The sequence below is a fragment of the Sinohyriopsis cumingii genome, chromosome 12 (assembly GCF_028554795.1).
Source record: "Sinohyriopsis cumingii isolate HCF-2022 chromosome 12, ASM2855479v2, whole genome shotgun sequence".
NCBI classification, from domain to species: Eukaryota; Metazoa; Mollusca; class Bivalvia; order Unionida; family Unionidae; genus Sinohyriopsis; species Sinohyriopsis cumingii.
Genome location: NC_142972.1, coordinates 70,553,302 through 70,567,837, shown reverse-complemented (window position 1 = coordinate 70,567,837; position 14,536 = coordinate 70,553,302). Strand labels below are relative to the sequence as shown.

General features: G+C 34.1%; 1 protein-coding gene across 1 annotated transcript in view; it reads right to left on the bottom strand.

The window, feature by feature from the left end:
* Positions 1-512: 512 nt before the first annotated feature.
* LOC149786713 (cleavage stimulation factor subunit 3-like) overlaps positions 513-14,536 on the bottom strand; it is a 95,588-nt gene continuing 81,564 nt past the window's right edge. Inside the window, exons 16-21 of the mRNA XM_089977212.1 lie at positions 14,255-14,351; positions 13,387-13,491; positions 10,995-11,142; positions 10,164-10,258; positions 7,181-7,241; positions 513-4,548 (exon numbers count right to left, since the gene is read on the bottom strand). Of these exons, the coding sequence (XP_089833338.1) occupies positions 4,355-4,548; positions 7,181-7,241; positions 10,164-10,258; positions 10,995-11,142; positions 13,387-13,491; positions 14,255-14,351 (700 nt within the window). The 3' untranslated portion in view covers positions 513-4,354. The remainder of the gene's footprint in view (positions 4,549-7,180; positions 7,242-10,163; positions 10,259-10,994; positions 11,143-13,386; positions 13,492-14,254; positions 14,352-14,536) is intronic.

Below are 14,536 nucleotides of genomic sequence, written 5' to 3'. Positions count from 1 at the left end.
GGTCATGGCAAGGGGATGTAATGGGCAAGAGTTATTGCTCTTTGTCTATTTAATGTAGTCAGTTAAGACATTTTGGTTTTTGGGAGTGCTGGATTCAAGACATTTATGTGATCATGGATCATATTTGAAGCAGAAATGAGAGAGAGAGAGAGAGAGAGAGAGAGAGAGAGTGAAAATCTGAGTTTTGTTTACCTGCTTGCTTAAAATTTCTTCACATCCTCAACTTGGCAAAATTTGTTTAAAATGCAGCATTAATTCTGGTCTATTCAGATTTATTTGGGTGTTCATATAAATTCATCTGATTCTTGATATGTTATCAATCCAAACATGGACACACACATAGAAGGAAAAATAGAAATACTGAGTGAGTTTAATGTAAGAATTTCTAAGGGCATTGGAGACCCTTCTACCCTGCCCACAAACCTTCAGAAAACAAACCTGCTTCTGTGTTATTTATAGTATATCTGGAACATTCATAAGTGGGTTAAAACATAGGATGTAATTTGCTCAGCATGAATACGAAATACTTTTATTCTGATGGAATAAAATGTCGAACTTTACATAAGTGACGTAAAAACATGTCTGAACAATTGACATGTGTGCAAAAACATAACAAATTTATCTTTGTTGATAGATTGCTTTTGCTTGTAATTTCTCCTCACACATACAGTTTTTAAGCAATTAATATGGTTAGCATTTGAAAATCTGTTAGTTTTCATTACAATTATGGAGGAAACCTATTACTGCACATCTATGATAGTCACTCCTATCTAGAAAACTTGATGCCTCTAATAAATTAGGCTTACAAACTTAAACTGTCATGCTAACAACAAAAATCTAATATGTGACTGACAAAAATTGGAGATAGAAAAAAACATGCAGATGTTTCTTGATCAAACAATAAGCTGGACTTGAAAGGCTACCATTTTGGAGATAAATATCTGAGATAGATTTGCGAAACAAACAAATTTTGTTATATTGTGTGATGACCTCTATTATGTGACCAATTGCTACAAGTAACAATTATTATTTGAAGGGGTGATTTTTCAAGATATGCTTTAAGCAATAATGTGTATCTTTGTTAACTCTTTTGCACCCTTCTGAATGATTTGTTTCTGTGGTCATGATTCACATAGAAAGGGAGCCAACTTGAAAAAAATAAGCATGACTCTTGTTCAAAGGACTCTCAGATGCTGATATCTGAATGTTAAGATTTATAATTTGTTTTAAAAGAAAAGAACAAAATCCTTTTCTGAAATTATGAATCTAAATGCCTTTATGTGATAAATCACCATCATCAAAAAATAATGGAGAATAGAAGGCAATTATCAAACAAACAGTTTATTTGAGAGTAACTCATATATTTTATCTTAACAACATATGTGCTCCTTACAAAAGACCTCACATACATAGCATAATATGTAATTAATCCACCTAGATCACACAAAATTATGAACTGGCTTTATTGTTGACTGCCAGTTACACATAACTAATCAAGCATGATGATTTATCTCAAGATAAAGCTTTTTATCAACAGACAATATTCAGTCAAATGCAGGTTGTCAGGGTTGCATTCAGTAAGGAAGGCATTTTAAACTGCAGAGGGCAATGTTCCTATACTGACTGACCTGTCCTCCCTTGGGCATTTTCAACATGATGAACAAATGCTTCATCAGAGCATCCAATTTTTATTTTAACTTCAAGCTCTGCAAAGATCAACAAATAATCATCACTTATCCAAAGAAAATTTTAATTTAATCCATATACTTCAGTAAATAGGTGTAACTACACACTTGTGATGAGTACAACTACACACTTTTTACACCTTAGCTGTAAACCTTTTGTGTATGAAACATGCATTGCTTGCAGTTAGTTACCTCTCTCAAGCTTTAGCTTTTTTACCAAGTACCTTTTAAAGGCAGCCTTAACAGTAATAATATAAGCCAAGCAATAGCCTAGTGCCATCTAATCCTAGCCTTTCTGAACACAGCCCAAGTACATACCAAAGCAGACAAGAAAACGATTTCTACTATACACAAATGCTGAAAAGTAACAAATGTCTCATTATTTCTCACAGAGAAAACAATGGATGACATTTCTATGTGGGAATATAAACAAGAGTCCCTTGAAGGGACTGGTGCTCTACTGGCCAAAAATAATTTCCAAGCAATTCATGATAAGATCATTTCTTTCCATTAACTGGTGAGTGTTGAAAACATCTCTGATATTCTTATGCAATAACAAGAATTTTACAAATCAGATGTTATGGATATAGTGGATGTCAGATTGGTACCATTTTCATTTAGGACCAAAAAGACATAAGAAATCTTCTGGTGGAAACCTCATATTGATACAACTTTTTGTTTTTGAGTAATTATCACAAGATTTTCAAGATGTTTGCCATGGTGGCCATAATGGGTTATAAGACTGCCATAATTTGAAATTAGGACCAACTAGACATCATTTTGATAAAAAGCACAATATCCAAATAATGAGCCACCTTGGAGAGGTAGAAAAGGCAAGATTGCAAGACTTTCAAGATGGCCATTGCTGTGGTCATACTGGAGGTCTAAACTGCACCATTTTTAATTATGACCAACCAGACATCATAAGATATCTTTCAGCGAAAACCCCATCCTGATATTTACTCTCTTTAGTAGTAAGAAGATTTACAAGATGTCCACTATGGTGACCATACTAACATCTGAGTAGTACTATTTTCATTTAGGTCCAAATAGACATCATAAGAAGTCTTTTGGTGTAAATCCCAAGGTGATATTATTTTCTGTTCTGTTCATTTTCGGTACATTGGCACCATTTTCATACAGGACCAAGAAAATATCATAAGAAGTCAGTTGGAGTTGCAATAAGATTTTTAAGCAGGACAGTGTAATGGTTATAATGGATATCTGAGTAGCACCATTTTCAATTAGGACCAACTAGAACATGGGATGAATGTGTGAATGAAGTTTCATGGTAACCCTTTCAGTAGTTTAGTAGGCATAGCAATAAAAAAAAAAACATGTATGCTAACAGACAGACAGTGGACATGAAACCATCACATAAACTCTTCTGGTTTAAAATTCACATTAATTCACACTTTATATTTCTTCTTTCGTTCACATATGTATATCCACACATTAAATTCTGCATATACCTACCAAGTAAGTCATGGCATGCATAAGCTGATGGCATACATTCTTCTCTTTCTTAGAAAAGGATACCATGAACAGTACATTATATGCCTACCTCATTAGTTGGGTATCATTTGCTCTGGAGACCACTGGTCAACAGTCTCAGTGACCTGGTCTTTTGGTCAGGGTATGCAGACTTAACTATAGTTCCTGCACTGAAACCATTTTTTTCTTATCAGACTTACTATGATCAGTGACCCTCTAACTTTTGACCCCAAAATCACTTAGCTTTTTCCTAAATCAAGTGCAAGCCATCCACAAAGTTTGGTCCAGATATATGAAATGGAACTAATATTAATGTACATCAACCATTTTTCATCTTTCTGTTTCAGTGATTTTGACCTGTGACCTCTGAACCTCAATGGCAAAACATCCACAAAGTCACAAAGTTTGTCAAGATAAATGATATGCAACCACTGTTATTGTGCAGAAATTATCTTTCTTTTTAAACACAGTGACAAAGACTTTTAAACATTTTATCTCAAAATGAATAGGCTTGTTCCATAACTAACAATCCACAAAGTTCGGTAAATGTACATGATGTAGAACTCAAGTTATTGTGACAAAATGTAATGGGTCACAGATGAAAGGACAGACAGTTACAATACATGATATACTTTGCCTTGATACAGGTGCATAAAAATGGGTAAAAAGGCAGACCTATTTAAAAATCAGCATTACTTTGCACAGGTAATACTTTTAACAACAAAAGGTTTTAAAAAAGTAAACAAAAATGACTAATTTCTGTATCATCAATGAAATGAAACTTTAAATCTCATTTCCAAAGTCTGATAACCAAAAAATATTACTGGTATTCTTTCTAGAACCATAGTAGATCTAACACCAATACATGATATCAAAAACTAAAGTTACTTGCAGACACTGAAGGCAGGTTAATGTGATGCCTTGCATCATTCAAATTGAACTGATAAGTAACATTTAGCACACGATGGAAATGATAACAAGTCTCAGTAGAAACTTTTGTGGAAAACTCAACCAAGCTCATAATGGTTAGTTTGACTGTTCTGATGCTGAGAATTCCACCTATGCTGGATAGTTATCACAAGCCCCCAAGTCTTTTGTATGGACAAGTGCATGAAAGTGTCTGATTTTCCAGCTTGCCTATTAAAATCGGTGTCCACTCCAAATGTAAAATTTCTTCACTTGGCCCTCTTCTGTTGCCGACTTCTATAAATATCATGCAAAGGTGGTGCTGTGATCATGTCTGTCTCCTCTTCATCACTGTGCTCGTCTTCAGTTATTCGTCGTTTTCTGCCTGTAGCAAACTCTAGAGATAGTAGAGTTCCTGGATCCATTTTCATAGGACCATTTTCACCATTTTCTACTGGTGGACCTGCAAGAAGACATTGTGCTATTTCATTATTGTGTGAATCAAGAGGCAAGTTGTGACAATACATTAAATGAATTCCATCTTCAACTATACATCTGCAGTACAGCAGCCTGATTTGCACACTTTCTCAGTTATCCATACTACCAAAACCAGCTCAGCCTATCAGTGGTTAACTGTAATTTTGGAACTGTTATACAAATACACTGATCTCTTTTCATCATTCTGCAAAGTCAGAGATCTGTTTTTAAATGGTATAGTGTCATTACCTGTGCATGCAGTAACACATGCATGCACTAGTATGCAGTAATGCATACATGCACTTTTACAAATATGCAATGCCACAAGTATGCACTAAACACCAGTGTGCAGTAACATATGTATGCACTAATGTAGAAATACACTAAAACAGGTATCCAGTAACATAGCCATTCACTATAAACAGGCATGCAGTAACACATACATGCACACAGACAGTTAGGCAGTAACATATACATACCTTGATGCAGGAATGCACTAAGACAGGTATGCAGTAACACATACATGCACTAACACATGCATGTACTAATGCAGGAATGCACTAACACATGAACATGCTAATGCAGGTATGTACTAATGTATATATGCATTAACACAGGCCTGCACTTAGGCAAGCATGCACTAATTCAAACCTGAAGTAACACAAGCCTGCACTAATACTTTGATGTGCTAAAAAAGGCCTTCACTACCAATTAGCATGCATGTATTAACACTGGTCTGCACTACCACTAGCATGCATGCACTAACACAGGCCTGCACTACCACTAGCATGCATGCACTAACACAGGCCTGCACTACCACTAGCATGCATGCATTAACACAGGCCTGTATTACTACTAGCATGCATACATTAACACAGGGGCACCAGGGTGGCAGAGTGGTCTAAAGCTCTCTCTGTTACGGATCACTGCCATCTCACCTCTGTCTGTGTGGGTTTGTGTCTCGGATTCGGCCAACGTGGGTATGTGAGAAAGCTTGCCAGTAGCTTCTCGTGGGTCACTGGTTCTTTCCAGGGTTTTCCCAGGTTCTTCCTCCACCATTAATACTGGCCACAATGTATAGCCTATCATGTGCTGAAAAATAGCGCTAAACCCTACAACAACAACATTAACACAGATCTGCACTATCACTAGCATGCATACATTAACACAGATCTGCACTATCACTAGGATGCATGCACTAACACAGGTCTGTACAAACATTCTGATGGGCAGGAGAACATAATGCCCACTTTTCTTCCCAAAATTGTTGAGATAATTACTGCATTTTTCAGGTACACTGAACTGCTAACCAGTGCTATTAGTAGCTATATGTGCAACAGTGAATAGCGAAGTAAGACAACTAGGTACTGCTCACTGATGATGGCAAAAACACTTTTGTGATTCTGACATTTTAAATGTTCCAAACATTCAATTACATATCTTTTAAAAATAAAACCTTAGTTTGTACAAAAATGCTGTCTGTTACTGATAGGGTTGTGCATTCACTGTAGTCACAACCACATTCATGGCAGAAACAAATGGCTAAACAAACTGTAACAAATCAATTTCTACATAAAACTGTTTCTTAAAACCTGCCATGTACTTTGGCATCTTTTATTAAATTGCATAAATGTGTCCAAAAATCTTTAAAATAATTTTTAAAAAGTTGATAAAGAAGCAAATAAAAGAAACAAAGGTCTTTGTCAATTAGGAGGTTTAAAGTTATTGAATCTATTTATCCAGTTACATGCCTATTTGACCTTTTATTATTAACAAGTACAACAACATGTACTGAATGTTCTCTGCAACAGTCAAATTATTTGTCAGATAAACTATAAAAAAACTTCTGCTTATTTCATGGTGGTTGTTCAGAATAACAAATAAGGTCAACTATTGAAACACCTTGTGATTTACAAATGTCTGCAAGCTGATGTTTTCAAGTGATTTTATTGGTTGCTATGGACACACCTTCTTCATAATCTATCTGCAAGTCATGTGACTACACTGCCACACAGGAAATTGTTATGTACATGCCAAGGATTTACATGGTACACTTCACAGAACCACTGGTTGATAAAGATGTCTCACCCTTGCACATACCAGAATTGGGAATCAAAACCAATGGCTGCAGATGTGCGAAGTGAATGTTTTGTAACTCCACGTTTCAGGCAATTCTCAAATGTTCTATTCATTACTTGTAAACATCAGTACTGTTCACTTTTCATGTTCTTTTTTTCATTTTTTTGTCATCAGCAAATTTCAACCAATCATAAACCACAATACTCATCTGCTGGTTTTATTTGGAGATGTGACTTAGTGTTTAAGGATTTAATTTTTAGTTCAAACAGTATGTGCATGATCTGGAGAGGTGAATTACTCAGCATTTAAGGACTTAATACTTATTACAAACAGTATGTCAACACTGATCAACAAGCATTCCAATTTATATTAATTTTTACAAATTATCAGATGGAAACAAAGAAAAATACAATGTTGCACATCAAGACCCTAATAGACCAAAGAGTTTTTACCTAAAAGACACAATATTCAAACTCATATGGGAAAAAGGAATGTCTAACAAGAAGACAGACAGACTTAAGTTCTTTTCCATAACTCACCATCTGGTATTTCAAGATTCTGCATGTGCTGGATAAACTTGTCCATACGTACAAAAGGCCCCTGAAAGTGAACAGACAGTATTACATAAACCTGGGTACAAAAGGCCCTTGAAAGTGAATAAACAGTATTACATAAACCTGGATACAAAAGGCCCCTGAAAGTGAATAGACAGCATTACATAAACCTGGATACAAAAGGCCCCTGAAAATGAACAGACAGCATTACATAAACCTGGGTACAAAAGGCCCCTGAAAGTGAATAGACAGTATTACACAAACCTGGGTACAAAAGGCCCCTGAAAGTGAATAGACAGTATTACATAAACCTGGGTACAAAAGGCCCCTGAAAATGAATAGAGAGTATTACACAAACCTGGGTACAGATAATTATTGCTGGATTAATAGAGTGATCCACATATGTCTAGATAGGATTGGAAATTTCAATTTGATTAGAAATAAGTAACTACAAATTGTGGTTCCATACACAAATGGCAATACTTTTAGATTGGATTTTCCTTTCCTAGCTACACTTGTGGCAGATTTTTAATGAACCAACAAATATACAGTAAATGTATTATTGAGAACATCAAGGAAAAGTTTTTTGACAATGTTTTTAAAGTTTTCATAGAGAATGAATATTTGTCCAAGTATCTGACTAAGGTGTTTTGGAAAAATACTTCTTGCAATTATGCTTCTTGCCAATTAAATTACCCAAATCCTGTAACTGTTAGTGGTAGAAGAGTAGGAGAAAAAGGTCTCCTGTCAATAAATGTCATTACATAGAAGAGTATGAGAAAAAAGGTATCCTGCCAATAAACCTCATTACATAGAAGATTATGAGAAAAAGGTATCCTGTCAATAAATGTCATTACATAGAAGAGTAGAGAAAAAAGGTATCCTTCCAATAAATGTCATTACATAGAAGATTATGAGAAAAAAGTATCCTGTCAATAAATGTCATTACATAGAAGAGTATGAGAAAAAAGGTATCCTGCCAATAAATGTCATTACACAGAAGATTATGAGAAAAAGGTATCCTGTCAATAAATGCATAGAAGAGTATGAGAAAAAGGTATCCCATCAATAAATGTCATTACATACAAGAGTAAGAAAAATGGTATCTTGTCAGTGTCATTACATAGAAGAGTTTCCTCCACCATTAATACTGGCCGCCATGTATAGCCTATCTTGTGCTGAAAAATGGCGTTAAACCCTACAACAACGACATAGAAGAGTATGAGGAAAAGGTATCCTGTCAATAAATGTCATTACATAGAAGAGTATGAGAAAAAGGTATCCTGCCAAAAAATGTTATTACATAGAAGATTATGAGAAAAAGGTATCCTGCCAATAACTGTCATTACATAGAAGAGTATGAGAAAAAGATATCTTGTCAATAATGTAATTACATAGAAGTGTATGAAAAAATGGTATCCTGTCAATAAATGTCATTACATAGAAGAGTATGAGAAAAAGGTATCCTGCCAACAAATGTCATTACATAGAAGAGTATGAGGAAAAGGTATCCTGTCAATAAATGTCATTACATAGAAGAGTATGAGGAAAAGGTATCCTGTCAATAAATGTCATGACATAGAAGAGTATGAGGAAAAGGTATCCTGTCAATAAATGTCATTAGATAGAAGAGTATGAGAGAAAGATATCCTGTCAATAAATGCATAGAAGAGTATGAGAAAAAGGTATCTGGTCAATAAATGTCATTACAGAGAAGAATATGAGAAAAAGGTTTCCTGTCATTTATTGTCCATAACATAATAGATGAATGAGTATTTAAAAATTCATCAAATTTGAATCAATTCATGATAATAGTGAATATGTTTGGTATCAGACAATTACGGAGAACAAAATGGTTTTCCACGAAAGAATGCCTGCACCGCTGGTTTATGGCAGGTTGTAATTGCCACAGATTTTATAATATTTTATCTAATTTGTTCTGACTTGTACAATTTTCTTCCATAGAATTGCAAATAATGCAACTGTGTAAGAAGTTTTCTTTATTATTGTTAAATTTGACATGGCCATCATTTTATATTCAACCTCTCAAAGTTCAATGAACTACAATACAACTAGGTAAAAAATAAAGTCACATTGACAAAGTCTAAATACTATTATTATATCCTTTTGCGTTGTGCAGTAAACATTGATTTTCAAAAGTGTATGACCATAATTCTGAAAATTTTCACACAACTCAACAAAATTTATTATTTACTTAGTAAATAACAGACACTATAAAATCATCTTACTGTCAAAGAAAAAGCAGCACATGCCACATATCTTTTGCCTGATAATTTGGTGAAAACGGCAATTCATGAAATGAAACTTGGACCAAACTATAAATAAATAAGTTATATTCAAACAAAATATTAGTACATGAAAGTGTCTCCCTATTTCAATATGTTACTCAGCTAAGAAGTAAATAAAAGTTTCTGCATAAAAAAGTTTTGGATTTTAGTATATCCCAACCAGTAACAACATGGGGGATGACAAATGAACTTGTAAAAGTGTCTGACTTTCAGGGATGATTGCAAAATTCACAAGTATAGTGTGTGTGTGATATGGATTTTTAATGTAGCTTTATCAATTTTTCAGTCATATTACTCTGATGTCTGCAGGATGGCAGTTTATAGTGATGTCTAGCATCATGCCACAGACATGTAGCATCATGTCCCACCCAATCACATTATTCTTACACCGGGTCAACTAGTCCTAACACTAACCCGTTAAAATGCTGAGCGCCAAGCAAGGCAGCTGCTAGTAACATTTTTTTAAAAATAAGTCTTTGGTATGTCTTGGCCAGGGTTTGAACCTGCGACCTCTTGCATCTGAGGCAGACGCTATAAGCACTTAGGCCATTGAAGCAGCATTTCACAAGAACAGAAAACTGATATTATCAATGAAGATTGATAAATCAATTATCAATGTTTAAATTTCAACTGATTCTGACAGAGTAATGACAACTTACATGAAAACACTCAGGAGGAGGCAAAAGAGTCATTAGCACTGCAGCAGCAGGTGGGGCAGGAAACACACCACCATCCACAATGTGGGCACCAGTAGCTGCAGAAAACAAAATATAAATATGGTATAATAAAATCATATATCAGCTTTTCATGATAAATGTATAATAACGCCTTAAAATAAAGAGTACATTTCATAAAAGTAAAATCTAACAGATAATGCTTTAATTACCATACGTACTCACTTATAAGTCGAATCTGACTGCAAACATGTTGTTTGCTCTAATGATTGCTCCAAACAAATTGCATAGATCTAGATCTGTGCAGATTGCAGATGGATTCCACTTTTAAGTGAGTATAGATGATACAAGATAATCAGTGTTAAAAATGTGCTAAAATCTCTAAAATGATAATCACTCTGAATACTATGCCAAAACGTCAGTTACTGAATTTGATGGGGCACTTTTAGCTTCAATTCCAAAACCTTTTTCAGTAAATCATAGAAAATACCACTTAACAAATTTTGAAAGAATGTAGAAAATTCAATTCAAGTGAGAAACTGTCTGCAAAGTTGTTAATCTGTAAACTTTAGACAGTTATTTAGTACATATATACTAATGACCCTTGCATCCTAGCTTCATCTCAATGGGGAAAAACAGACATAATAAATCTATTGCACACCTACTAAAATAATCACCCCAAATCATATAGAAAGATCTGAAGCCATCTTAAATACATAGTTAGATAAATATACATATTTATACATACTAATGCAAAAATCCAAAATTTCATATATACATTGACAAATACATAAATGAACCATGAAGTATACTTACGGACATTACTCTTTGGTTTAAATGGCAGCATCTGATTGACGTCAGGTCTGGGATACTCTGGGCGCTTTCTGAGGTTCTCTTCCTCCTCCAGCACTACCTTGGTTACTGAGGATGAGGGCATCTGAACCACTTGCTGCTTCACAAGATCCTATATCAAAATAACAAGTTTACATGAAACTGCAATAACAGTTGTTGGCATGTATCCATAATTTTCATATAAGCATGTGTGTTTTCATGTAAAAATACAGTTGTATTTGTTAACTGCACAAAACTGTTAAAATTGAACCACATACAGAGTTGTTATCATGTAATCATGCTTGCTTTCATTTATCAACATCAAAAAATCATTTCATGTCACTGTGAAATTTGTCCAGGATGCTTTTGGAATAAACTATTAAAAAAGTTGAAATTAATAGATAAATTCTGGTCCAAAATTTATACATGAATAAAGAGACAGAATATTTAACTCTTCACACCTGTCTATACTAATAATTAGTATGAATATATAGTGATAATTAACACAAAACATTAATGGCTTTAAAAAACATATTAAAGACTAATTAGTACTGCTCAAACCAGTGTGTCATTGAAAATGCAGGTGGATTTTCTAGGTTAATGTCCATACCAAGCATTGGTGACATGTTTATAATATATCTAGATTAATGTCCATCCCATGCATGTGTGACATGTTTATAATATATTTAGATTAATGTCCATCCCATGCATTGGTGACATGTTTATATAATACATAGCTTAATGACCATAGCATGCATTGGTGAAATATTTAAAACATGTATAAGTTAATGTCTATATCATGTATTGGTGACATGTTTATACAATGTCCAGGTTAATGCCCATACCATGCAATAGTGAGATGTCTATACAATGTGTAGTCTAATGTCCATAACATACATTGGTGACATGTTTATACAATGTCTAGGTTAATGTTCATACTATTCACTGTTGACATGTTTATACAATGTGTAGTGTAATGCCCATACCATGCATTGGTGACATGTTTTACTATACAATGTCAAGACTAATGTCAGTGCTAGGTAATAATTAAACATACAGTATCAGATAAATATTCAATCATCTAGCTGTTTGTTACAGTGTTACCAACTAATTATGAGTTTCTTTTTTAAATACAATTTATTATTTTGCTGTGAATATTACTATCATCCATAAAAATAATCTCAAGTCTAATTATGTTTATTAGATTGTGTTTTAAAAGTACATGTGCTGTGTACATTCATTTGAAATAAAGATGCATGTAAAATTCTTGTTGTTACATGTTTTTATGTCACAGTCATTTAAAAATTTTCATTAAATAACAAGCAAAAATGGACAAACAGTTGATTTCATGTATTGAAAAAAAATATGACACAGCTGTCATATTACCACATGCAGTTTATTATGCATCCATATGTGCAGTTAACCACACACAAATGTAAATTAGAAGTGTTGATGAAAATTCTTTACTGTCCATTTCCAAACAAGTCAAAGGAAGTCTAATTTTCAACAGAAACAATATTACTTTAAATATCTGATACTTGGTGCATTTATTGATAAGCAGATTACATCTTATTTTAAAGGCTGATTTACTACAAATATATGTAATGGATAAATGCTTGTTCTCCCAAAAAAGAATTTATTCAAGAATACTTGCTGACTTACCATACTGAACACATAATGACAATTTTAGCTCCAATGACCATGACTTTTAACATCTAGCCTAAAGAAATCAATATAGATGTGCCTCTGCCCAACTGCAGAGAGATTACATATTAAGTTTGATTAAAACTGGATCAAGGAAACTTGACTTATGACCAATGAAGAAAAAGTTAAATGTTGGCTCCAGTGACCAGCTTTTTACCTGTTGGCCTCAAAATCAATAGGAAGTTGCTCCTGCCCAAGAGTAACTAGCATATTAAGTTGGATGAAAATTAAGCCAACTTGACTTGTCATGCAGAAAGTAAAAGAACACTTTAAACTACAGTGACCTTGACCTTGGATCTAACAGCCACCAAGTAAAAGAACACTCTAAACTACAGTGACCTTGACCTTGGATCTAATAGCCACCAAACTGACATGTTCCAGCCTCTACCATCAGTCAGGCACACACAAGGTTTGCAGGGAAAAAGACCACAGCAAACTTAAGTTATGTTATGAAAATAGCTTGTGTACAGACAGACTGATGGACAATACTATTGTTATATCCTCTGCACCTTTGATCAGGGGTGGATGGGTTAAAAATTCATAGAAAGAAAACTCGACAATATTATTGGTAATGTTTGAGACTAATGGATTTTTACTGAAAACTGCAATCCAACTCAACATAATGGGTTTCTTGGATTGCAACATATTTCACGTGCATGTGACCAATACTTACATAGTATCCCAGGACTTTCAACTCAATCTGGGAGCATGGGTATAAGTCCGTGTACTTGTACCTGTCTATTAACAAGGCTGTATCTTTGCCCTCAAACTCTTGAACCTGGGAGGAAGGCAAAAATATTTTTCAAATGGAAGTGGCATAATAAACATTTTTGGTGTGATGATGATGATAATGATGATGATGATGATGATGATAGCAATGGATGATGATAATGGATGAAGATGAATCTGACACATTTATTTTGGAAACTTAATTCTTTAATGAAGAACAAATATTGATGTTCTTCAAAATAAAAAGAGTAAAGTTTAAAAATTGGCAACAGCAGAATATGTAAATCAGTAACTATAAATAATGTCTAGTAATATGGCAAAAATATTAAAACATTATGGATATCTAACAATTTTCACTGCCAAAAGACAATAAACATTATGCTATGTGTGTGTGTGTGTGTGATTTGGATTTTTAATGTAGCTTTAACAATTTTTCAGTCATATCGCTACGATGTCTACAGAGTGACAGTTATAGTGATGTCTAGCACAAGAGCATCATGCAGCAGACATGTAGCATGATGTCCCACCGAGTCATATTATCCTGACACCAGGCCAACCAGTCCTAACACTAACCTTTTAATGCTGAGCACCAAGCGAGGCAGCTGTAAGTACCATTTTTTGCAAGTCTTTGGTATGACTTGGCCAGGGATCGAATCCATGACCTTCCGCATCCAAGGCGGATGCTCTAACCACTAGGCCACTGGAGCGGTTGATCTTTTACATGAATAGTTTTCAAGATTGCTCTTTCATGAGAAGATGGCTGAAGTATACATATTTGGGAATAAAAGACAATTTCTAAAATGGAAAAATACCTTTTCTATGGCTTGTGCTCTTCGTTTCTCTACCTTTAGTATACTGGCTAGATCTCCCACCTCAGATTCAAAAGCCAGAAAACGACTCCAAATCTCACTGAAAATGAACAAGATATATATATATATATATATATATATATATATATATATATATATATAATAATAATAATAATACTAATAATAATAATAATGAGGACTTTGTATAGCGCCTAATCTTTAGAAGCTCTAAGCACTTTACAACATTAGACAACACCTATAAGATAAAAAAACATATAATGATAT